Source organism: Bos indicus, chromosome 11 (genome assembly GCF_029378745.1).
Source record: "Bos indicus isolate NIAB-ARS_2022 breed Sahiwal x Tharparkar chromosome 11, NIAB-ARS_B.indTharparkar_mat_pri_1.0, whole genome shotgun sequence".
NCBI classification, from domain to species: domain Eukaryota; kingdom Metazoa; phylum Chordata; class Mammalia; order Artiodactyla; family Bovidae; genus Bos; species Bos indicus.
This window is the reverse complement of record NC_091770.1, coordinates 71,490,447-71,516,114: the sequence shown is the minus strand read 5'-3', so window position 1 is coordinate 71,516,114 and position 25,668 is coordinate 71,490,447. Positions and strand designations below refer to the sequence as shown.

At 38.1% G+C, this 25,668-nt stretch overlaps 1 protein-coding gene across 2 annotated transcripts in view; it reads left to right on the top strand.

Annotated features, from left to right (window-relative positions):
* The window catches only part of BABAM2 (BRISC and BRCA1 A complex member 2), a 418,531-nt gene that overhangs the window by 112,445 nt on the left and 280,418 nt on the right, over window positions 1-25,668 (top strand). For both annotated transcript variants that reach the window (XM_019970491.2, XM_070798114.1), the window contains exons 4-5: window positions 4,378-4,572; window positions 22,723-22,797. In XM_019970491.2, coding sequence (XP_019826050.1) covers window positions 4,378-4,572; window positions 22,723-22,797 — 270 coding nt within the window. The remainder of the gene's footprint in view (window positions 1-4,377; window positions 4,573-22,722; window positions 22,798-25,668) is intronic.

Sequence of the window (25,668 nt, the reverse complement as noted above, 5' to 3'; positions counted from 1 at the left end):
TGAATGTGATTTTTTGGTATTATATAAATGAAATGTGTTAACATTTGGAATATCTCCATAACTCAGTGAATCAGTATTTTCTAAATGACCAATGAATGATGGTGCAAAGTCATGCATGAGTAAGTTTCATTTAAAGTACAGGATAGACAAATGGAATTTAGGGTAAGAGTGTGAAATATTTATCAATATAATTTTATCCTACTGATTAACACAGGGAATTGCATTCAGTATCCTGTAATAAACCATAATGGAAGAGAAAAAAAGTAGCTTTAGATTCCACGTTACAACTAACCTTTAAGAAACCACCACTTGTTGAGTTTTGGTGTAGTATCAAAGAAGAACATCCAGAATTATTTGGAAAGGCTGTGGAACTACTCTTCTTTTTTCGAAGTATGTATTTGAATGAGGCTGTATTTTCTTCATAATACTTCAGCCAAAACAACATATTGCAACATTGAATGTAAAAGCACATATGAGAATCCAGCTCTTTAATTAAATCAGACATTAAAGAGTTTTGCAAGAATATGAAACAATGCCATGCGTCTCATGATTTTTTGGGAAAATACAGTTTTTTCATTATAAATGTTAACGTAGTAGGATTGTTATTTTTAAATGAATTAGTATTTGAAACTTTCTGTTTTAACTTTTACTATAGTAAATTTAATCCATATAATTCATATATGTAGAAGCTCCTTGGGGTCCCCAATACATTTAAGAAGGTTCCTGAGACCAGAGTGTATGAGAACCTGTGCTGTAGTGCTTAAGTGGGGACTTGGAGCCAAATTGTTTATGTTCAAAACTCAGCTTTATTATTTAATAGCTCTGTGACCTTGGACAAGATACCAAACTACTTTTGGCCTCAGTTTCTCATCTAAATAAAATGCTATAGTAATGTAACTTGTAGGTTGTTTTAAGGATTAATTTGAATATATGAAAAGTTCTTAGAATTTATATAGTACTCAGCAGGCTATAAAATTATCACCTTTTGAGCATTTATAATGTATTGGAGTTTTCCTTTATAGATGCCAGATTTCTAAATTTCTGGAGATTCAGTGTTTTGCGGTATTAACATGGTCTGTCATCAGTAAAGTCCCAGATACCCTTAACTTCTCTACACCATTCCCCCCGCCCCAACCCCGTCAAAGTCAGTGGTTCTCAACCTTTGCTGTATTTTAGAATCACCTGGGGAGCTTAAACAAACAAACCCTCAGTGCCCAAGACACACTTCAGACTGACTCAGTTAAACCAGAATCTGAAGGTGGGAATAGGGACCAAACATAGTATTTCTCACTCCTGAAGCCTGAATATTCAGATCCTCTGCCCTGAGATTCTGTCTTTCCTTCCATGTTCTCAAATAATTTATTTATTACAGCTGATTTCTCTCTCATCTTTTGTATCACTACACTTGGAGGGGCGGTAGGTGTTCTCCCTGCTCAATGCTGCTGCTAAGGAAACCATCGTTCCCTTTTCCCTGACACCCCATCCCCAGCCTTGAAACTCAGCGCATCAGACAGTAGGACACACCCCTCCCTCCTTGTTATCTAGAGACATCCTTTGAAGATTTTGGCGCATGGCTCACAGTTATTTTCTCAGCACTGTTGATTGCTCTTTTTGTGATTGCAGGTGATTTAATATTCACATAAACGCTCCTTCCCACATGTGGGCCTCTCAGTCCCTGACTTCCTTTCCTGCAGGGATCTTGTCCTTCCTCCACCCCCCTCAGCCAGACACATGCTCATCCAGTCCTTGTCAGTACCCATTACAGATCAAACATCCCGTTCTCTGACCACACCTCCTGTCTTTTAGAATTCATTTTTTTTTAGAATCTCCCAGCTCACCAGGACCATTGTTCCTGTCATTTTCCCACTAACTCTCACTTCTCTTATGAACTTACTTTGCTTTTTCCTGGCTTAGGGAGTCCATGTCCATAATTACAATCAGTCTTCTGCAAGCCCTCAAAGATCTCTTGCCCCTCTTTCTTTCTATTGTACTTATCTAGCAAAATCCCAACCTTTGTTAAATCTAAATTCCTCCCACTCTACATTGCACCCAGGCGAGGGAATTTATGCTGATTGGTCTCACTTACAAATCATACCTCAAGCTCAATGGGGCTTTTAGTGCTGTCTGGAATTCCTCCTCCATTTCCCCAGTTCATTCATTGTTTATTGTTCTAAATGACTATTGCATACTCTCTTCTCAAACTTCCTGTATCCCCTCCTTCTTCCTCACTCTCAGCTGATGGCCTTGTTTCTAGGAGAAAATGTAAACTCTTAGGAGAGAACCACCACAAGCTTCTATCACCGCATTGAGCAACCTGCCTACATTTGTAATTCTAAGCTGGCCTTTTCTCTTATACCTACAGATGGATTCTCTGTGCTGGTTTCTAAGGCATCCCTCTTGGAGATCCCATTCTGCCTACCTAATTGTTATCTTCTCTGATGGTGTTCTGTGCCCACTTCCCTTTACAGCAGCATGTTCCCCTCTCTCTATGGGGATATTCCCTCAGACTATAAACATCTGAGCAAAACTTTCTCTTCTCCTCTGGTTACCAGTTTTCATTGTCTGTGTCACGTTTCTAATTTCTTTCTACTCATTCTCTCTTAAAGCCTCTACAGTCAAGCTTCTGCTTCACCAAGATAGCCCTTGTGGAGCACACTGCTGACCTGTGTGTCAACAATACCCAGCCGTCAGTTCCTAGGCCTCCTCTTACTCAGCAACGCCATTTGGCACAGCTGATCACTTCTCTCTTTTGAAGCTCTTCCTTCACCAGTGTTCTCAGTAGCATTTATTACCATATGATTTTGTTGATTATTTATTTTGGCCAATGAAACTGTAAGCTCCTTTAGCAAGGACTCGGTTTATTCCTGTCACTGCCTGTAACAGTGGCTGATACGGAATAGGCACTTGATACGTATTTGTTGAATACGTATCAACATACGTATACTGTGAGCTTAAAATATGTGACTGTGAGCTTAAAGCAGCTATATACTTGTCAGATCTTTCCCATCTCCTTTCCTGGTCAGGCTATCACAGCCATGTCCTTTCTCTTTTTCTCCGGACCTTGCATTTCCTAACTGTATTTTCTGTCATCTCTACTCCAGTCCTATCTTTTTCAGGCTGAACCACCACCATTGTGCTTACGTGTCTGTGGGGCTCTAATGTTTACAGAGCGTTCATTTATATCTGGTATTATAGATGCAGATGGTCTGTGGATCTGAGTTGAATGACATTAGCATTTAATGCTGAATTTAGGTGCAGATGGAAGAAATTAAAATTATGAAAAAATAAGAAACAAGTCTTTATGGTCTTCTTATTCTTCTTAAAATTATGGTCTTCTTAGGATGTTTTGGTTTCTTGTTTTGTTACTACCCTACTTTACACTTTACTATTTCTGCCTGCCCATAGTGGAATTCTCCTTGATTGTCTGCAAGAATTTTTAGAAAGCAGGAGAAATCAACAAGTTCAAGAGGCCCTTTTGACTTCAGCTCTGAGCTTATCATTAATTAAGAGTAGTCTGTTTTTCTCTTGGATTATTTGTGGGAATATAAATTGGTTCAGCTTCTATGGAAAACAGTATGGAGGTTCCTTAAAAAAATAAAAACTATAGAGTTGCCACATGCCCAGCAATCTCACTCCTGGGCATATATCCAGAAAAACTAATTGGAAAAGATACATGCTCACCAATGTTCATAGTAGCACTGTTTATAATAGCCAAGACATGGAAGCAACCTAAGTATTGCTTAGGCAGCATTCATTGGCAGATGAATGCTAAAGAAGATGTGGTACATACATACAATGGAATATTACTCAGCCATAGAAAGAAGGAAATAATGCCATTTGCAGCTACTTGGAGGTTAGAGATTATCATACTAAGTGAAGTAAATCAGAAAGAGAAAGACAAATACCCTATGATATCACTTCCATGTGAAATCTAAAATATGATAAAAAGGAACTTATTTACAAAATAGAAGCAGACTCACAAACTTAGAAAACAAACATGGTTACTAAAGGGAGAAGGGTGGGGGAGGGATAAATTAGGAGTTTGAGATTGGCAGATACAAACTACTCTATATAAAATAGAGATGCAACCAAGTCCTACTCTATAGCAAGGGAACTGTATTCACTATCCTATAATAAACCATAATATGAAAAAGAATATGTTATACACATATATATCTGTGTGTATAATTGTGTCACTTTGCTATACCCCAGAAACTAACAAAACACTGTAAATCACCTATACTTCAATTAAAAAAAAAAGTAGTCTATTTCTCTTAGATTTTCATCCCTCTTTCCCTCTATATTGATGAGCCAGTGTGATACTGGATTTGTGTGAAAACTCATTTGTTACTGGGCTTTTCTTTTTGGCTTCTACAGAACCTTGCCTCCTGGAATCCATCAAACCCTGAATGTCTCTTACTGGTGGTGAAGGAACTTGTGCAACAGTATCACCAGTTTCAGTGCAGCCGCCTTCGTGAGAGCTCCCGCCTCATGTTCGAATACCAGACGTTACTGGAAGAGCCACAGTATGGAGAGAACATGGAGATTTATGCCGGGAAAAAAAACAACTGGGTAAGGTTTTTCGAGAAAGGGAGAAAAAGGTCACTTTATCTGTAATAGAATAAAATAATCAATTCCAACATTCATTTATAATAAACCCTGGCCATTTCCTTAGATAAACATGATTGAGGATGCTCGGATACTCTCTCAGTCTCACACCCACAGCCCCTGACTTCTGAGTGTCTGCAGCTGGGAATATGAGTCTCCAAATTTTACAGACTTCCCAGCCGATATCTTTGAGAAACCACATAAATATTAAGGTCTCTTCAAAACTCTGAATTATGAGAAAGTATATTGTATCTCAGCCAGACAAGAGAGGTCAGTAACTCTGGAGCTAACTAGCTTATGTGGAGCCTTTTATAATTTCTTTTACATTGTGTGATCCTTTAAAGACACAAGTCAGAGTGTATCACTTCTCTGCCCAGAACTTTCATATCCCTCTCTTTTTCTCTCACAGTAAAAGCCACCATCTTTCCAGGGGTGTAAAAGAGCTCAGCGTGATTCCCGTCACCACCATCCTCCATCCATCGTTCCTGCTCTCTCTTCATCTCCTGCTTTCCTGTTCCAAATAATCATCTCAGCCACACTAGCACCTCGCTGTGCTGCAGACACACCAGACATGCCCCTGCCCTTGGGTCTGTGCATAGCTTTCCTGTCATCTGGCTTGTTTCCCCTATATAATCACAAAGCTAATGCCCTTCCTCCTTAAAGATTGTACTCATATGTGACTTTCTTAGAAATGCCTGTATTAACACCCCCAATTTTTTTAAACAAGTTTTTTTGAGGTATTATTTTGATATCATATATCCACCCATTTTAAGTGTAAAGCAAGTTGAACAACTACCATCAATCCAGTTTTTGAATGGTTCCATCATCCCAGTGATATCCCTCAATGCCCATTTATAGTTAATTCTGTTCCCACCCCCAGTTTTGGGCAACCACTAATCTAGTTTCTGTCTATATAGGTTTTCTTTTCTGAACATTTCATGTACTTGCATACTTGGGAAATACTGTGGGTTTGGTTTCAGACGATTGCAAATAAGCAAATATCAAAGTGAGTTACTTGAATTTTTTGGTTTCTGAATATACATATGAGTTATATTTACACTACACTGTAGCCTCTTAAATGTGCACTAGCACCATGTCTATAAAAAACTTTTGATATGTTCTGCTTAAGTCCAACGTATACACTGAGGAGGCATTACATAAGAGTGAATACCCCCAGAGATCATCGGGAGCCTACCACACTTCCTTATTATGTTTGTTGTCTGTCTCCTCCCAATGGAACGTAAAAGTCCACGAAAGCAGAGATATTTGTTCACTGGAAATATCGTAAACACTTAGAACAGTGCCTGGCATATTGTTTACATTCCATAAACATTTGTTGAGTGAATGAATGAATGAGTAAACTCTAGTTTATTTAAGCACAGAGTAAGTTTAGGGTCCCTTCTCTGTGTTAAGCCTTTCAGATTTCTCTCACTCTTTCTTTTTTTGGTTAAACATACCTCTCCCTTTTTGCTCTTCAGCTCTTTCTCAAAGGACATGTTTTCCAAGGTCTTAGATGTGATTAATGCCTTTGAATCAGTAGGACTAAAATTTATCCTTGTTACAAATCATCTTGTTTGTTCAGTTCAAGGTTTTTTGGTTTGTTTGTTATTTTGTAAATTTATTTTGTTTATTTTATTGTGGTAAAAGACACGTGAAATTAAATTTGCCGTCGTAACTGTAAGTGTACAGTGCAGTAGTGTTACGTTTGTTCACATTGTTGTGCACTCACTCTCGAGAGCTTTTCCATCTTGTAAAACTGAAACTCTGGACCAGTTTAAACACTAACTCCATTTCCCTGCAGCCCTTGGCAGCTACCTTTCTACTTCCTGTCTGTATGATTTTGACTCCTTTAGACACCTCATATAAGTGGAATCGTCTAGCATTTGTCTTTTTGTGATTGGCTTATTTTGCTCAGCATACTGTCTTTGAGGTTCATCAGTGTTGTAGCCTGTGACAGGATTTCTCTCCTTTTTGAGACTGCTTGGTATTCCAGTGTACACTTATGCCACATTTTGTGTATCCATTCATCCATCAGTCAACATTTGTGTTGCTTTCACCTCCTGGCTATTGTGAATCATGCTGACTACACCTGAGTACGTACAAAGACACTCCTTTGAATTCTTTTGAATACATCCCCCAGAGTAGGATTGCTGGATCATATTGCTAATTCTGTTTTTAATTTTTTTTTTGAGAAATCTCTGTAATGTTTTCCATAGTGGCTGCACCATTTTATATTTCTACAAGTAGTGCAGAGTTCAAGGTTTTTAAACTGTTATTTTGAAACTTTATTCATATGGATAGTAAGGAAAACTTTACTGAACTTAGTTTATCCTCTAATCCAAGCATTTCTCATATTAAACAATCACCTTAGTTGTCCTTTCAAAAGAGTTGTTAGGTTAATTTGGCATGACTTCTTGATGAATCTGTTTGTGTTGTCTTTAGTACTGATAGATTCCTTTAAAGACAGAATCACTGTCAAACTAATTGGTCTTTAGTTTTTAGGATTTTCCTTCCTACCTAATTCCCCCTTTTAATATTTATCCAGTTTTATGGTGCCATTTCTGATCTAAGAATGTTTGAAATTATGTTCATTGGCCCAGCTAATACTTGAATTGTAGTTCTTCTGAATGTAGGAGTATAGTTAGGTAGTTTGAATTTATAGTATATTTAAAACTTTCAATTTAATGTTACTGATTCTCCATTCTTTACTTATAAAACCTACTACTGCTGTGTTACCCCCAGATTATTTTCATATGCTATTGAGTAGTTTGTAAGCATCAGGGCAACAATGATTAAGGACTGAGGGGAAGTAAAGGAACTGAGAGCCCTGTAACAAGACAAGGTGGACAATTGGAAGCTAAGCTGACAGCAAATCAACCCAAGGAGGAGATCAACAGAAGTAGGAGCTGAGACAGTAGAAGTGAAAATATAGGTACATGAGTTAGTTCCTGGTCCAAAAACAGAACATAAAAGTGAGTCTTGCAGAATGAAACACATTGGAGCTTGATGTGCTGCTTCAGGAACATGGTAAAGGACAACTTGCTACTGGAATTCAAATACACCCCAAGAGTTTGGTTGACAAATGTGGGACCCTAGCAGAAAGAAAGGAGTTTGATTTTGAGGTGAGATCTTTTGAATCAGAGGCTTTATTAGTATCCTACTGCTGCTGTAACAAATTACCACGATCTTGGTAGCTTAAAACAACACAGATATATTACCTTATAGTCCTGGTGGTCAGAAGTCTGAGGTCAGGCTCCCTGGGCTAAAATGAAGTTGTTGGCCAGGCTGTGCTCCTTCTGGGGGTCTGTTTCAGGGCTGAAGAAACCAAAGAAATGGGCAGATGTACTTCAGAGGAATTATCTTTGAGAAATGGAGAAGCAGAAAGATCCTCAGGGCTGTAGAAAGTAAAAACATTCTGGAGATTTTTAAAAGAAATTGCACTCAGGTCTTTAAGTGGATGATTTGCAGGCATTTAAATAAGAATGCAATAGTCAGTTGGAAGAATAGTTAGGTAACTAAGAAACAGTTATGGCAAACTTATTTTATCCTTTTAAGGAAGGTTAGATTGTCTCATTTTCAGTAAAGCATTCAGTCATTCTCTCTTAGTATTCTACTGTGTGCTCCTTTCTTAGTTGTCTGAGTCTCTGGAAGAGCTACATCTAAGAGATTGGATGTACGTCTAGTTTGCCATCAGATGTCTTGTGAAATGTCACAGAGATGCTCCTTTGATCCTATTTTGTTCCTTCTTTTATTAGGTAATTGAAAGGCATGCTTTTCAGTTTTTCTGATAATACAGAGCTTGGAAAGATAATTATTTTGAAAGACTACAGAATCAGTATTTTAAATGATATTTATACGTTCTGGAATGCTGCACCATACCTGTAAGATATAATTCAACAGGGCTAAGCCAGTATATAAGTGATAAAGAAAGTCTACTATGCTGCTAATGGTTGGATTAAAAAAAAGCAGTCCTGGCTTTTGCTCTTGAAGGTGTTAAAATCCAGTTAAGAAGACTCAACACGTGTTTGTAAAAGATGAAATAGCAACGCTAAATAGATTGCCTCAAATGGGATGGACAGCCTGTGTATGAATTCAGAAGAAGACCCAATCACTGAGAAATGAAGTAACTATGGAACCTTCACTGGTGAACCGGAATTGACCTAGGCCCTAAAGGAAGGTGGAGATAGGTAGCACTATAGGTAGAGGAGGTCAGCGGGTTATGTAGTTGCAGAGAAACTTGAGGGAAATTCCCCAGTGTTCAGTGATTAGGACTTGCACTGCAGGGGGCCCCGGTTCTCTCTCTGGTTGGGGAACTAAGATCCTGCAAGCCATGTGGTGCAGCCCCCAAAAAAGAAAGAAAAACTTATAGGCGTAGCATATGTGGGAGACAAGAATTATAAGTATTCATATGACTGGTTTACGGATCAGTAAATCACATCTCTAATGTCTTACTGTAGCAAGAAAACATTTTAATATGAAATAAATTGATATAGGAAATAAAATATGAAAACTAATATATTCTTTTAATAAAATAGAGCAAGAATCAATATGTTCTTCCTGGGCTAAATGTGAATCCATGTATTGTGGTTCTCCTGATCCTACTAGTCCACCTGATAAATATTTTCTGTAAGGAATCTAAGACTGTGCATAATGACTGAAGACCTTTGGATTACAACATCCTGTGTTCATTTGAGAGGATGGTGGCTTTCTATTCCCCTTTCTGTTTCCACTTTTGCCATTACTGAAGTTTTCTTTCTAGAACATATGTTTACATTCTTAACCTTCCATTTCTGCTCTAAAAGTACAAGGCTCTAAAAATCCTGAGATGCCTCTTCCGTTTTACCATCAGTTGGCAAAAGGAAAAATTTAAAAACCATGTAGAAGAGAGAGTGAAGGCTCTCGTCTCCTGTTAACCTTCTGACAAGCAAGTTAATTTGAAATACACTGCTTTTCCATGTCACTGCAGACACTCTTCTTTTTTCTCCCCAGTTTCCAGTTAGAGGATTTCACAAAGTGCACATTTGAAAGTAAACACTAAAATTAAAAAAAATATATCAGCACAAACTATTATTCTTTGCCATGGTCTTTTTATGAAGCCATCTCTCTTATTGCTTTGTCCATCTCCTTTAATGAATAGAGTTTTTAATGAGTAGAGTTTTGAACACTGTTTTCTTAGTTTGTGCTGGTTTTATAATTTTTAATAAATGCCATTTTTTTTTAAATCGAGAGAAAACAGGCGATACTTTGGGATGCAAGGTTACCTGTTCAGAATGAAGAATTCTAATGTTCCTGCATGATCAGAGTAATTTTAAGAAGATATATTAAATAGTTAACAGATTCACAAGAAGTTGCAAAATAGTACAGAGAGGTCTTATACCCCTTCACCTGGTTTCCCCCAGTGGTTATATTTTATAAAACCAAGAAATTGACATTGATACAAAGTATGTGTATGCCATTTTATCACATGAGTAATTTCCTGTAATCACCACTGTAGTCAAGATTCAGATTACCACAAAGACCTCCCTCCTGCTATTTGAGCAGTTATTTTTAAGATTAGAATTTTAATTTTGATGAATGTCCCAATGTAAGCTATAGATACTAAAATTATATATACTGTTTAATACAGTATATCAACATAAAGGTACATTATAAGTTTTCTCAATGGACAAAATTTAAGGTCTCACTTTATACTGTAAATAATCAACTGCTTTCCTGTGTCAGTAGTATCTAAAGAACCAATGTCAGTTAATAGTAACAAAGCACAGTAAGCAAATTTGTGAGTTTTTCTTTGGCTTTTAATTACCAGAGCTCAAAGTTAGTTTATCATCCCTAATATTTTGATCAAAGGCATTTTTCTTTCCTGCTATGAAAAGAATGTTTTGAGATGTTCTAAAACCACGTATTTTCACATATTTTACATATTAAAGAGCACCAGTGGGTGATCTGTGAGATAAAACATTTTTTTAGCAACTGATTTTTTCCTTTTGTGGGAATTTTCTTAATAATGACATATGATGGAGACTGAAACAATTACCGCCGCCCCCCCCCCCCGCTTTTTTTTTTTTTGCTGTACCTGGCCACAAATCCCAGTAAGATTTTAAGAATGTATGGCTTATCAACTCTGGCGACATTTTAAAATACCGTGCAGAGAAGAAAGGAGCCATTTCATGATAGCTCTTCATCTGAATTAATGACATGATTTTGTCACCCCAGCTTGCTGTGATGTTATGTTTGAAGGAAAGTATATGAGCAGTGTTAAAAGATAAACTGAGACATACTAAAATTTTTAAGTTTATTTGAGCAAACGTTGATGCATAGTGGTTAGGAGCATTCTACTGCTAAGAGTTATGGGCAAGGGATTTAGAGAGAGGACTTGGAAGAAAAGCAAGGCAGTTGTTTGGCTAGAGCTTGAAGTGGTTGCGTTATTTGGAAAAGACTAGCTGGCTGTTTGTGACTGGCTATTCTTAATCTTAAGGCATTTACAGAAAGTGATTCTGGCTTAGGTTTCCGTTTGCTTAAGTTGGCTACCAAGGCATTAGAGTCATCTCATCCTTATGGTCTCCTTGTTTGATTAATTTTATAACAAGGTGGTTCGAGTGTAAGCTCCTTTAGGGCAGAGGCTTCAACAATACGTGAACAGTCAGATGTTCAAGCTGGGTTTAGAAAAGGCAGAAGAACAAGAGATCAAATCGCCAACTCCATTGGATTATAGAAAAAGCAAGAGAATTCCAGAAAAACATCTTACTTCTGCTTCCTTGACAATGCTAAAGCCTTTGACTCTGTAGATCACAACAAACTGTGTCATACACTAGTCATATAACACACATGAGGCTACTGAGCACTTGAAATGTGGCTGGTCTGAACTGAGATGTATGCAAATGTGAAATACAGAGTTCAGGAAACTGGCACAGAAAGCGGTCTCATTAATAATTTTTCATGTTGATTATATGCAGAAATGATAGTATGCTAGATATACTGGATATATATTATTGAAATTAATTTCACCTTTTTTTTTTTTTTTTTTTACCTTTTTAAATATGGCTATTCAGTTCAGTTCGGTTCAGGCGCTCAGTCATCATGTCCGACTCTTTGCGACCCCATGAATCGCAGCACGCCAGGCCTCCCGGTCCATCACCAACTCCCGGAGTCCACTGAGACTCACGTCCATCGAGTCAGTGATGCCATCCAGCCATCTCATCCTCTGTCTTCTCCTTCTCCTCCTGCCCCCAATCCCTCCCAGCATCAGAGTCTTTTCCAATGAGTCAACTCTTGGCATGAGGTGGCCAAAGTACTGGAGTTTCAGCTTTAGCATCATTCCTTCCAAAGAACACCCAGGATTGATCTCCTTTAGAATAGACTGGTTGGATCTCTTTGCAGTCCAAGGGACTCTCAAGAGTCTTCTCCAACACCACAGTTGAAAAGCATCAATTCTTCGGTGCTCAGCTTTCTTCACAGTCCAACTCTCACACCCATACATGACCACTGGAAAAACCATAGCCTTGACTAGACAAACCTTTGTTGGCAAAGTAATGTCTCTGCTTTTGAATATGCTATTTAGGTTGGTCATAACTTCCCTTCCCAGGAGTAAGCGTCTTTTAATTTCATGGCTGCAGTCACCATCTGTAGTGATTTTGGAGCCCAGAAAAATAAAGTCTGACACTGTTTCCACTGTTTCCCCATCTATTTCCCATGAAGTGATGGGACCAGATGCCATGATCTTCGTTTCTGAATGTTGAGTTTTAAGCCAACTTTTTCACTCTCCTCTTTCACCTTCATCAAGAGGCTTTTGAGTTCCTCTTCACTTTCTACCGTAAGGGTGTTATCATCTACATATCTGAGGTTATTGATATTTCTCCCAGCAATCATGATTCCAGCTTGTGCTTCTTCCAGTCCAGCGTTTCTCATGATGTATTCTGCATAGAAGTTAAATAAGCAGGGTGACAATGTACAGCCTTGATGCACTCCTTTTCCTATTTGGAACGAGTCTGTTGTTCTATGTCCAGTTCTAACTGTTGCTTCCTGACCTGCATATAGGTTTCTCAAGAGGCAGGTCAGGTGGTCTGGTAGTCCCATCTCTTGAAGAATTTTCCACAGTTGATTGTGATCCACACAGTCAAAGGCTTTGGCATAGTCAATAAAGCAAAAATAGATGTTTTTCTGGAACTCTCTTGCTTGTTCGATGATCCAGTGGATGTTGGCAGTTTGATCTCTGGTTCCTCTGCCTTTTCTAAAACCAGCTTGAACATCTGGAAGTTCACGGTTCACGTATTGCTAAAGCCTGGCTTGGAGAATTTTGAGTATTACTTTACTAGCGTGTTAAATAATGTCAAATTGCCTAGAAGGATCAGAATAGCTGGAGGGTCTGGAAAAGGGTGACCCTTTCACTGCTGGCCATGATGATGGAGTAGATATTCTGGTGACACCATTCTGCCACATGGAGCAGGGGATACAAGGAGCTTCTCATCATCTCTGTTTAATTTATGCCACTTGGGAGTTAAAGTCTGATGGCATTTCACCTGTGGCAGGGATAAACTTGTGTTTGCGCCTTTGGAAAAATGTGTATCATGGTAGTGAAATCTATTAGAGTCACTTCTTATAACTGTCCAGGTTTGTTTGTTTTTGTTTTTAACCGCATGGAACTATTGGGAGTTGAACCGTATTTAAAATAATAGAACCAATGACAGGGGCTCTAAAATTTTTATTGTTTGTGTAATGGAATTTGCTATATTGGATTTTGACCTGTATGTCACTAAGAGTACTTAGGATCTTGTCACAACCGTTTATTTGTCAGGTTTTTACTTTATTTACTAAAAGTGGTTGTGTGCATGTATGGGTGTGTATGTTTGGGCCTAAATTTCTTTATATCTCAAGATGTTTAAATATGGTAGGTTTTTCAATCTTACTAATCTTTAAAAGGACCTTTATTATTATTATTTTTGGAGGCCTGGTGTGCTGCGATTCATGGGGTCGCAAAGAGTCGGACATGACTGAGCAACTGAACTGAACTGACTGATCAGTAGAAAATTCCAATTTTCCTTTAGCAGCAGGGCCCATCAAGTAGAAAAAACCTGGTTTTACAGAAACATATGAAGCACAGAGGAAATCCTTTGCCCGCACCTCGCAGAGCAACGTGTGAGGAAGGACTGGAATTGTGTCACCTCACTTGTATTTGTGATGCCACTTGTTGGTTCTGAAGTCTTGGGTGCCTTGCCACATTCTTGGTAGTACTTAGCTGTTGGGGGCACCCCTTGCACAGTTTCCTCAGCGTGAGGAGAACGTATGAGTATCTTCAAAGAACTGACTGAGTCCAGTTTTAAAAAGCTTCTCTCTACATATAAAAGGAAGAAGATCAAGAATCTCTCGTATTTGAAGTGTTCTGTAAGACAGGTCCTCAGACTTTTTTTTAGGGCTTTGGGGAAATGTATGTATAACTGTACCCTACCTCTCCCAAAGAGTTGCCTGGTTTTCAATTCTTTTCAATGAATTTGTGGTAACAGTAACTTTTTCATTGTAAAAACTGTGGAAATAGTGTTGATTAGATCAGGAGACACCTGAGCCAAGCAGAGTTCTTGCCTAGGAGTTTGGAGTTAGTTGTGAGAGTAAGATTGGTCTTGTTAGGAGTAGCTGGTCTGTAACATGTATATCTAGGACCTTTTTTCCCCTCAAATTATCTAGTCAAAAGAATCAGAAAGTGGTAAATAGAGAGTAAGATGAAGCACAGAGAGAGCAGAGATAAGAGACAGAAAGTCCTGGGGGCATTAGAGTTCTTTGAACTGAGGTTGGACTGCTTTTAAAATATTAGATTCCCTGAGATACTGCATATCTTTAAAATAAAGTATCTTTTATTTGCTCAGTTTAGTTTGAATTAGAATTCTCTCACCTGAAACTAAGAGTCCTAACTTAGTTACCTCCAATGCATCTTGTAAATATCTCCCTCCAAGCATCCCTTTGTAATATTTTGTCTGTCTGTCAAGATAGACTTTAAGCTCTGTGAATACAGAGACTGTATTTTGTTGATCTTAACATCTCTATTATCCAGCCTGGAACTTGGCATGGTTGGGTGCTCAATAAATGCTTGTTGAATACATGAATGAGTATATGATTATAAGCATCTCATTATATATACTTCTAGTTTTATTTTTCAAATCTCTAAAATGTTTTTGAGTGGGTAATATATTCTAGTGTTCAGAAATCAAAATGTATATAGTAAAAGGTCTCCCTCCCATCATTGTCTTGTGTCCACCCAAATCAAACCTCCTTCCTTTCTTTTTCCTACCCCAAAAAGCGCTGGTGTAGCTTTTATCTAGTGTAGTTTTTCAGGGTTTCTTTATGCACATATAAGCAAATACAAATACACACATACACATATATACATACATATATGCATGTGTGCATGCAAAGTTGCTTCAGTCATGTCTGACTTTGTGCGACCCTATGAACTAGCCTGCCAGGCTCCTCTGTCCATGGGATTCTCCAGGAAGGAATACTGGCATGGGTTTCTTTGCCTTCCTCCTGGGGATCTTCCTGATCCAAGGATCAAACTTGCATCTCTCCTGTCTCCTGCATTGGCAGATGGGCTGTTTACCACTAGTGCCACCTGGGAAGCCCCTATATACATAGATATTCCACCTTTTTATGCAAATAGTAACATATATTACATACCCTGTTTTGCAGCTTACTTCTGACTTTATATAGCTCAGATCTTTTTTCCATATAAGCATTCCTTTTAAAAAATGATTGTATATTACTACACTGAATAATTGAACTGTAATTTATTTAATATGAATTTATTGTTGGGCATTAAAGTTGTTTTAAATCTTTCACTGTTACAAATAACACTGTGGTAAATAATCTTGTACATCTGACTTTGCCTGTGTTCCAGTATGTCTATAAGATAAATAACTAGAAATGGAATTGCTGGATTAAAGATTATATGTGTTTATAATTTTATCACCAGAATGCCCTCAGAATGTTTATACCAATTTATTAACCCAGCAGCAACATATGAGAGTGGTTGTTTCTCCACAGCATTGCCAGTTGTAAATTAAGCATATTTGCAGATTTCTGTCATGTTCCACTTTGCATAATGGCCAGGTAGCTCCTGTTAGACTAACTCATCCACAGATACAAAGCCATGTGCCTTAAGGCACTGGAGAGTGATCAAAAGCAGGCAGATATTAGATGGGAGGTTGATACTTAGAAGGGAAAGCAGAGCTTATGGGATAAAATCTAAACATCTAATATGTGTGAAAGAAAGCAGGCAAATAATTTGATTAAGTAATGCCCAGATATTTTCAAATAGAATGGAAGACATGCATTTACAGATTTAAGAATCTCAGCACACCCCAGACAAGACAAATGCAGGGAAAAAACAAGGCACGTCATAGTCAAAATACTGAAAATCAGACATAAAGAGAAAATCTTAAACCACCACAGAAAAGAACACTTTACATATAGGTGAAAGTTATTTGTGTCACCACTAACTTTTCATCAAAAACAGTGGAGGTCAGAAGACAGTGCAGTGCTATCTTTAAAGTGCTGATAGATTTCTCCCAGTCTGTTTGGTGAAAAATGATACTCAATTTAGTTTTAATTTGTATTTCTTTTGATATGAATGAGGTTAAGCATATTTTCATATGCTTAAGAGTCTCTTGTATTTCTTTTCTGTTTATCCTTTCTTTTTGTTCTCTTGGGTTTTTAGTCTCTTCATTAAGAGCATTGTTGTTTGTGATGGAGTTGCAAATATACTTTCCTCAGTTTGCCAGTTGTCTTTTAACTTTGTTGATGGTGGTTTTTATCATCCAAGCAATTTTTATGATCAGGTAGTCCAGTTTGTCTATCTTTTCTTTTGTGGCTTTTGAATTATAAAGTCATTCCCTGCTGCCAGCTTGTATAAAGACAGTTGTCAGTGTTTTCTTCTATATGGTTTCAGTTTTTACACTGAAATCCTTAGTCCACTTGGAGTTTTTCCTTATATATGATGTGAAATATGGGTCTAAGTCTTATTTATTTCTAGATGACTACCCAGTTGTCCCACATTATCAGCTAGGCACTAAATCTTCTGGACTGGTTTCCTGTCCCATTAGTATGTCTGCTGATGTAACAGCAGACTATCCTGCTATAATTACTTTGTTTTTATATGATGCTTTGCTGTTTGGTATAGCTAGCCTCCTTTCATTGCTTTTCCTTTCATTGCTTTTCTTCTTCACAGTTTTCCTGGCTGGTATTTAGTCTTTTATTCAGAATAGAAGACGTTTATCAGTTCCTGGCTGGTATTGATTGTTTATTTTTCCACACTGTCTTTTGACTCAGCTTTTTAAAGTTCCCTCAAGTAATGAGCCCCAAAGCCTGGACAGGGGCTTCAGGCCAGGTCTTCCTGAATATGCTCTCAGAGCTCTCTGCCCTTTTATGGATATTATTTTTTGGGGATTTTAAATTATGGGAGTATTATTTTATTTTGGATTAATGACTGACTCACTCACTAGAATATAAGCTCCAGGAGGGCAGGAATCATGTTTCTTTTACTCACTGTATTTGTAGTGCCTCATATAAGGCCTGGCACATGTGAGGCTCTTAATCCACAGTAATGAATAGGTGAATGACTTTTGAATCTTGAGGTTGAGTTTTGACTCTCTCTTACACTCTCAATGACTTCAGGCAGGTTTCTTGACTGTTCTAAGCCTCAGTTTTCTCATTTCTAAAGTCGATGTAAATGAATTATTCCTACTGAACTGGGCTTTGGGAATAACTAAATGATATATCTTAGAAAACATTTTTGTGAAGTGTGAGATGTTCTAATTAGACTAACTTTGGCTTTCCTTCTCACCTGTGGTAGATAATTATGCATTTAACAAGGAACAGTCTCTAGATTTAGGCTGTTGGTTCTGAGTCCATTTGAAGATTCATCTACCAAGCTGTCACACAGCTGAAGTTAGTCACTCTTGAGTATTTCTTAGCTTTTAGCCACCTAAGCATTAAGACAGTCAATTTCAGATAACAGCTTGTTTGTTGACAGCAGACTGTCTCTAAGAAAGGAAATACAATTTCACTTTGCAGAGCAACCTTGTTTTGGAATCCATTCTGCACAAGATGTCTACCTGCCACTTCTGAAAGGAAAAGAGAACTATGACGCAGCTGCTGTTACCAGAAGAAAAGCTTAGACCTAATAAACTGCCAAAACTCAGCGTTGTTAGTTTAAGTTACTTGCCAATGTACTATAACTTGAAGGAAAGGGAGGATGTGCATTTTTATTGCTAATGCTGGGGAGATTGCCATTAAAGCAGTTGGCAGAGCGGCTGACATTTTAACGGTCGTAGGTCAGATCATCTTCTGCGTCTATCGAAGAGAAGATTTGACCAAGGATTGACAAAAAGGAAATCAGATGATTCTGTTGACTTGGCTACATCTAAATGTCTCCTTTTCGGCTTACAGGAAAGATTGCTATGGAAGCAGTCTTTGATGTTGCAACAGAGTGGCTGTAAATTGCTTGAATAACTCTTGGAACTTCAAATATAAAAACACAGGAAGAGTCACTGTCTGAGGTCGAACTTGAGGAGTTTTCACTTGTGTTATGCTCCTCATGTAATGTTTGGGGCTCAAATTTTACATAAGATCTGTTTTCAATCACTGTTTACTCAGTTTCCCAAAAAAGGGTTCACTTACAGGTTGCAAGGAAAATCCGTGGCAACTGAAAACTGAATTCTAGAACCTTAGTCTCCAACGTTTCTGACGCTATTAGAAACAAGTGCAAAATTTTCTTTGTTCTCTCAAAGGCAAAATAAAGAATGTATAGTAGGCTTGAAAGTTAGAGATCATAAAGCACTTTTATGGTTTTCAAAAAGTTCAAATTCTTTACACACTCTTAAGGTTTTTTTTTATTATTAATTTAGTTATGTAAATCAGCCCTTTTCTGATAAATAATATTAATCCTGAGATCAACATTTCTTTTATTGTGAATTTAGCTGTATAAATCAGTCTTTTGCCACCAAACATAAATTTATATTAGTTCTAGGATCAACATTTTGAGAAGGGATAAAATAGGGATCGTCTGAGCATTTTAAAAAGAATGTTGGGCAAAAATAGCCAGTAGAATAAAAATACATTGTGCAAGCTAAAATAGGGCAAAAGAGCTAAAATGCAGCCCATGGACTAAAATAACTGGCAGTTCAAATGAGTCCAAGGGCTAAATATGTGAATATCTTCCGATTACCTTATATATAGAAGAGTTTTTAATTTTTTTAATTGCACATTTCACTTCTTTTGTTGTTGTTTTCAAAAATACTGTAAGAGCCATTGAGTTTAATAAACTAAAAGATCGGAGTTTGTTAACATTTTAACCTACAGGTTGACATTTTTAGGCTAGTAGGTAGAAATGGCTATTTATTGATTGGTAGGGAGTTTATCTAGTAGGCATTTAATGTTCACTCTTTTTATGAGTGAGTCTTGCACAGCCTACAGGGGTTTAGCAGTGGTGCACACTGGGAAAGTTTCTAGGAGACCTGAGATCAGTGTTAGTGCTTATTTGTGCCAGAGACACTGACCTTGTTGCTGTTTCTTGAACATCCAGGTGGACTCCTGCATCAAGCCTTTTTACGCTTGTTCTCTTTACCTGAGATATTTCCGCCATGTTTCATATGGTTTACTTCCTCGCCTCTTTCACATCTTTGATCAGTTGTTACCTTGTCAGATGCCTCTATGAAGAAGCTAAATCACTACCATCTGAGGCTTTTGAGCCAAGGAGAAACGTAATCTGACGAACATTGAACGGATCTGTCTTCCTGTGGTGATGGGAATCAGTTGCACGTGAGCCATGGCTGAAGCGTTTAGGTGTGGTTGCAGTCATCTGGGCTGGAGATAACAATGGCTCAGGTCAGATGGCTGTGGAGGTGGTGGAATGTGGCTGGACTGAGGATATAAATTGACAGTAGAGTCAGCAGGATTTGCTGCCACTTGGAATGTGGATGCAAGAGAAACATAAGAGTCAAGAGTGATGCTGAAGTTTTTTGGCTTGATAGAATGAAATCGCCATTCTCTGAAACGAGGAATGAATATCAAAGGGAAAGTACAAAATCAAGATTTGGGTTTTTGTTGTCATAGCTGGATAAATGAAACTTGAAGTAGAAAAATATCTGAGATGGAGATAAAATATTTGCGAGTCATCCCGGCATAACATCAGGAACCTGGATGAAGTAACCTGGTCACCTGGGGAGTGTAAAGAAAAGAGGTCTTGGGAAGAAGTGCTGGTACACAACAGTATTAAGAGGTTAGGGAGACCAGAGCGAGGGCCAGTGAAATAAAAAGCTCAGAGAGACTGGCTCTTGGAAATCAAGTAGAGAAGTTTCCAGGAAAAGAGTGATCAGCTATGCTGGAATGCTGCTGATAGAACAGCAAGAAGATAAAGACTGAGAAAGGACATTAGAGTTGGCAATGGTGTGGTCACTGGTGACCTTCGTGAGCTGTTTTGGGAGAGGGATGTGGTGGCAGGGCTGACTTAAGAGGCTTTTGGAGAGAAAAAAGAGAAAATGTAGACATCAAATATAGACTAATCTCTAGAGAAGATAATTTTGTATAGTAGAACAGAGAAATAAGATGGGACCTGAAGAGGGTATGAAGTCAAGAAAGACCTTTCAAATGATGTTTGCACGCTGATGGGAGTGAGTGGATAAAGAGGAAAAAATAGAGTTTACAGAAGATGGAAAAGGGGGACATTGCTGGGAACCTGTATTCTTTGATGAGTCTTCCTCCCTCTATAGCCTTGTATGCATCACTCAAGGGAGACTTTTCTGTTCTTTCCAAAATCTCACTGGGCTGGATTACCCTCTTATGTGTTAGTTGCTCCGTCATGTCCAATTCTGCGACCCCATGGACTGTAGCCTGCTAGGCTCCTCCATCCATGGAATTCTACAGGCAAGAATACTGGAATGGGTTGCCATTTCCTTCTCCTGGGGATCTTCCCGACCCAGCAGGGATGGAACCCAGGTCTCCTGCATTGCTGGCAGACTCTTTACCCTCTGAGCCTACAGAAAAGTCCCATATTCCCCTCTTGTAAGTTCCTGTATAATTCTGTTTCTCCCATACATACCCCTTCCAAAGTATGACCTCCTGTACTTACACTTCACGGGGTATGTTAGTCCTCTAGCAGCTTCAGTTCAGTTCAGTTCAGTTCAGTCGCTCAGTCATGTCCGACTCTTTGTGACCCCATGAATCGCAGCACGCCAGGCCTCCCTGTCCATCACCAACTCCCAGAGTTCACTCAGACTCACGACTAAAACCACACTTTCTAATAATCTGGGACTATAACAGAAGATAAGAATTTTATCAGGCTCTTTCACAAACCTTCTCCCGTCCATCATGACGAAGTGTTTATAGATCCTTAAGTGGCTCTCAACTGTTCTCTTAAGTGTTCGGTTGTTAGTAGCCTGTGCGACTGGGGTTCCATACTGTGTCAAAGATGATTCTGAGGTTTCTGGCTTGAGAGACCAGAAGAATCAAATTAGTATTTACTGAAAAGAGGAATAAATATCAAAGGAAGAGCACAGCTGCTGAGCCCTAAGGAGTAGCATCATTTCTCACCATTGGCATTCCTGATGGCATGATGACTTCTGGGACCTCAGCATTGATTCTGGCCATTTGGTTCTCTGTTTTCTGCCTTTTCTGTCATGGGATTAGGCTTGTGGGGTTGAAGAAGTACTCTGTCCTTAGCCAGAGGTTGATTTTAGTGAAAAAATGTTGCATGCAGTAAAACAAACAACACACAACTATGTGGATGGTAGCTATCATTTTTATCTTTTGAGCTCAAGGTTTATATTTCTGTTTGCATTTTCAAGGTTTTAGGTCACAGTTAGGGCCAGGACCTTGAAGCCAGTCACTTGGGTGTTTGTAGAAAGGAGTGGTGACTCTTGTGAAATCTTATGTAAGAGGTGTGCATACATCCTTAAGTGTGTTCATCCACCCATCCATAAAAAATGTTTATAAATGCTTGCTATATTTAAAGATGTGTTAGGGAGTTTGAAGTGCTTGTTTTGTCAGGAGGGAAGAGGTAGAGATTCAGGGAGCTCTTTAGAGGTCATAATGTGAAAAAGGCAGAGACCACTCTTTAGAGTAGTTCTAGCTCATCCCGAGAGTTCTTTGTTCAAACAGCACATCGTAAGAAAACCCATGGTATCATAAGGAAATCCCAAGCTGCACTGCAGGCTTGCTGTCAGAGAGGCTGAAAGACCTAGACCCTCCTACCTCAGCACCCCTCTTTGTTGCCTTTGCAGAAGTTTCTTCGAACTCTGAGGTGTCTGCATCGCACAGGTGGAAAAACCCCTCCTTCTAGACCATGACAGAGTTGTTTCTCTCTTTTTTTTTTACTGTCATTCCTTAGTCTTTCCCATCATAAAAAATACAATAAATTATGATGATTTCCCATTTTAAATTGAGAGGGAAACTTTTACATGAGTTTTCTGTTTTAGAAAAAAAATAGAAGTTATTATTTAACTTGGTTAAATGTTTTAAATCACAAAACCTCTGTACATCTTTCCTATAGAGACTAGTTCATAGAACTGCTGAAAAATTTTAGTTGATGATGATGGTATTAACAGATCATCAGGAGTTTAGAGTCTTATTTGGGGTACCTGCTGATGTACTCCTTTATATACGTGGATAGAAGTTTGACCTTTGTTCTTACTTCCAGATGTAGTATAAAGGATGGTGATTTATTTCAGTAGCCCATGGGTTATAAGTGAAATGGTCTGAATGCTTTAGTAAAATCAGGTGAATCGAATGGGCAGGTCTGTGCCTATTGTTTGGATTTTAAAAAAATCACACATTCATGTATTCTTTTGATACTGTTAAAAAACAGAAAGGTAGTACTACTGCATTATAATTCTAGTGCACACTTAAAATGCAGATTAAAAATTCTAATTGTATTTTTTAGTAACTAATAATTTAATAATGCTTTTTGATCCTCCCCTGCTTTTCCAACTTTCTTTTCTTGCTTGATGTTAGGAAACCCAAATTGAAGATGCCTACAGTTCAAATAGGTTGAACTTGTGGCCTTGGCTGTAATTGTCACTTCATAATCTATTTTTTATTTTAATCTTATTATTAAACCTTTTTTATTTCTTGCAGACTGGTGAATTTTCAGCTCGTTTCCTTTTGAAGTTGCCAGTGGATTTCAGCAATATTCCCACGTACCTGCTCAAGGTAAAAATGTATGATTATCGCTATGAGAATGCAGTTGAGCTTTTTAAGTCATTATTTAACTTTGAATATTTGTATAGTTTGCCAACATTTTGTTTATATGATGAATTCTATTAAAAGTTTTATTGCATGAAGATCCAGTGAGTTAGTTACCTAACAGCTAAAATCGTAGCCCTAAAAAGTAATTTCAAAATGGACTTTCCTTATAAGATAAAATTAGTGTAAACAAATTAAGCCTTGGGAAAAAGACTGCCTTTAGTTAATGATCTTTTGGGGATGAAAGACTCTTAAAAATTACCTTAATATTCATTTTGTCTTTAAGTAGGATTGCATATTAACTATTTTGTGTTACAGGGCATTTCATTCTCTTTATTTATGTTAACACTTGATCTCAGGCATCTTCAAAGTTGGACTGCCCTAGAGAGATCTGTAACTGAATTAGGTCAGTGTATATGGCACTTTAAAATACAGCGAGGGCAGGGGATGGCTTGGGAGCCGCTGCTTTGGGAAGGGGTCTGCAAAATGCTTTGTAGAGGAGAGGTGGAACCCAAATCCACACGAGGCTGTGATTGTTGTTGTTTAGTAGCTCAGTCGTATCTGACTCTCTGTGACCCCATGCACTGTAACCCACCGGAGTACTCTGTCCATGGGATTCTCCAGGCAAGAATACTGGGGTGGGTTGCCATTTCTTTCTCCAGGGGATCTTCCCAACGCACGCATCGAACTTGGGTCTCCTGCATTGGCAGGTGGATTCTTTACCACTGAGCCACCAGGGAAGTCAGGTGAAAGAAACTAAATGGACCAGTGAAATGGCAAGTTCTGAACAGGAACTCTTGAGACAGGGGCCTAAGTTTATCGTGGATGTGGTTTTGGGTATCGCCTCAGCCACGTTTAGCCTGTGGTGATAATAGCTTTGCTGTAATGTAAGAAAAATTTCTGCCTTCCAGATTTGATGTTATTCAGAGAGTTAATCATATTTACAGTCTAGAGAGAAGACAAAATCCTCGTGCAAGTATTCCTGTGTATTATTGTAGTCATAAATAACATGAGATTATTCCTGATAGTGATTGGAATTAAAGTATAGTCTGATAGAATATAAACTGTAGACCATAGGAAAAATTAGGGCTTTTTTTTTTTTTTTTAGCATTCTACCCATGGGATTTATTAGTTTTTTCCCCCCTAAGTAAAACATGGGATTTTTGTGCCTCATTAAATTTTCATTTTTTATTTCTAGTTGACTGTTTTCCCACTCTGTATCCAAGAGTTGTGAAATCCAAGTGAGAATGAAAGTTAGCAATTTATATTAGTTTCTCAATACTTCTGTTGTGGAAAATATACATATTAGACCTGTAATTACCAAGCATAATTAATTTGGTTTCAACAGTTACTGTGCTCTATTAGAATAACAAAGTCTCCTTGGAGACTCTTACGTAACAGACTCACTGACTTCCATATGTCCAGTTAAAACTCTATTTCTGCTCATTTAAAACAAAATTTAATAGTATATGAGAGGATTATTATTCACATAGTCACTTTAATCCTTAGTGTATAGTTACAGTGTCTTTGCTTTGATCTGTTGGGCCTTATCAGTTTGAATGGTTATCCTGTTTATTTGAACTTTGTGTTGCCTCTGCTCATGTTCTTGAAGGTCAAATGAAAAAAAAAAACCCACTTCTTGGATCATAATCTATGTAATTTTTTTCCCTCTTCAAAATCAAATTTCTGTATTTTCTGTTCTAAGAATTCTATCTTCAGATTGTTATGCCCTTACTTTCCTTGCCAGTCAGATAGGAAAAAGGTAGAACCTATTTGGCAAAATTGGAAAGTGGTTTTTTTTTCCTCTCCCAAAGTACAATGAAGTACTTTTTCTACTCTAAGTAAAAGACCTACCTTGCAACACTAATATCTTTCTGGATCTTTTAGTTCCTGCAAAGAGAGTAAAACAACAGGACAAAAAATATCAGTATAGGCAGGTTCATTTTTCGCCATACCCTCTCCAGCATTTATTATTTGTAGACTTTTTGACGATGGCCATTCTGATTGATGTGAGGTTATATATTATTTTAGTTTTGACTTATATTTCTCTAATAGTTAGCAGTGTTGAGCATCTTGTCATGTACCTGTTGGCCATCTGTTTGTGTTCTTTGGAGAAATGTCTATTTAGATCTTCTGCCCCTTCTATTTAGGTCTTTTTTATTTGATTTTTTAATTGAGTTGTATGAGCTATTTATATGGGTTTTTTTTTATATTGGGTTATATGAGCTGTTTGTATATTTTGGATATTAACCCCTTATTGGTTATATCATTTGAAAATATTTTCTCCCGTGTAGTCGATTGCCTTTTCATTTTGTCGATGGTTTCCTTTGCTGTACATAAGCTTTAAGTTGAATTAGGTCCTGTTGATTTATTTTTCCTTTTGTTTTCTTTGCCTTAGGAGACAGATCCAAAAAGTATTGCTGTGATTTATGTCAAAGAGTGTTCTGCTTATGTTTTCTTGTAGGAGTTTCATGATTTCAGAGCTTACATTTAGGCCTTTATTTTTGTATATGATGTGAGAAAATGTTCATGTTTCATTCTTTTACAAGTAGCGTCCAATTTTCCGGGGAAGGCAATGGCACCCCACTCCAGTACTCTTGCCTGGAAAATCCCATGGATGGAGGAGCCTGCTAGGCTGCAGTCCATGGGGTCGCTAAGAGTCAGACATGACTGAGTGACTTCACTTTCACTTTCCACTTTCATGCATTGGAGAAGGAAATGGCAACCCACTCCAGTGTTCCTGCCTGGAGAATCCCATGGACGGAGAAGCCTGGTAGTCTGCAGTCCATGGGGTCTCACAGAGTCGGACACGACTGAAGCGACTTAGCAGCAGCAGTA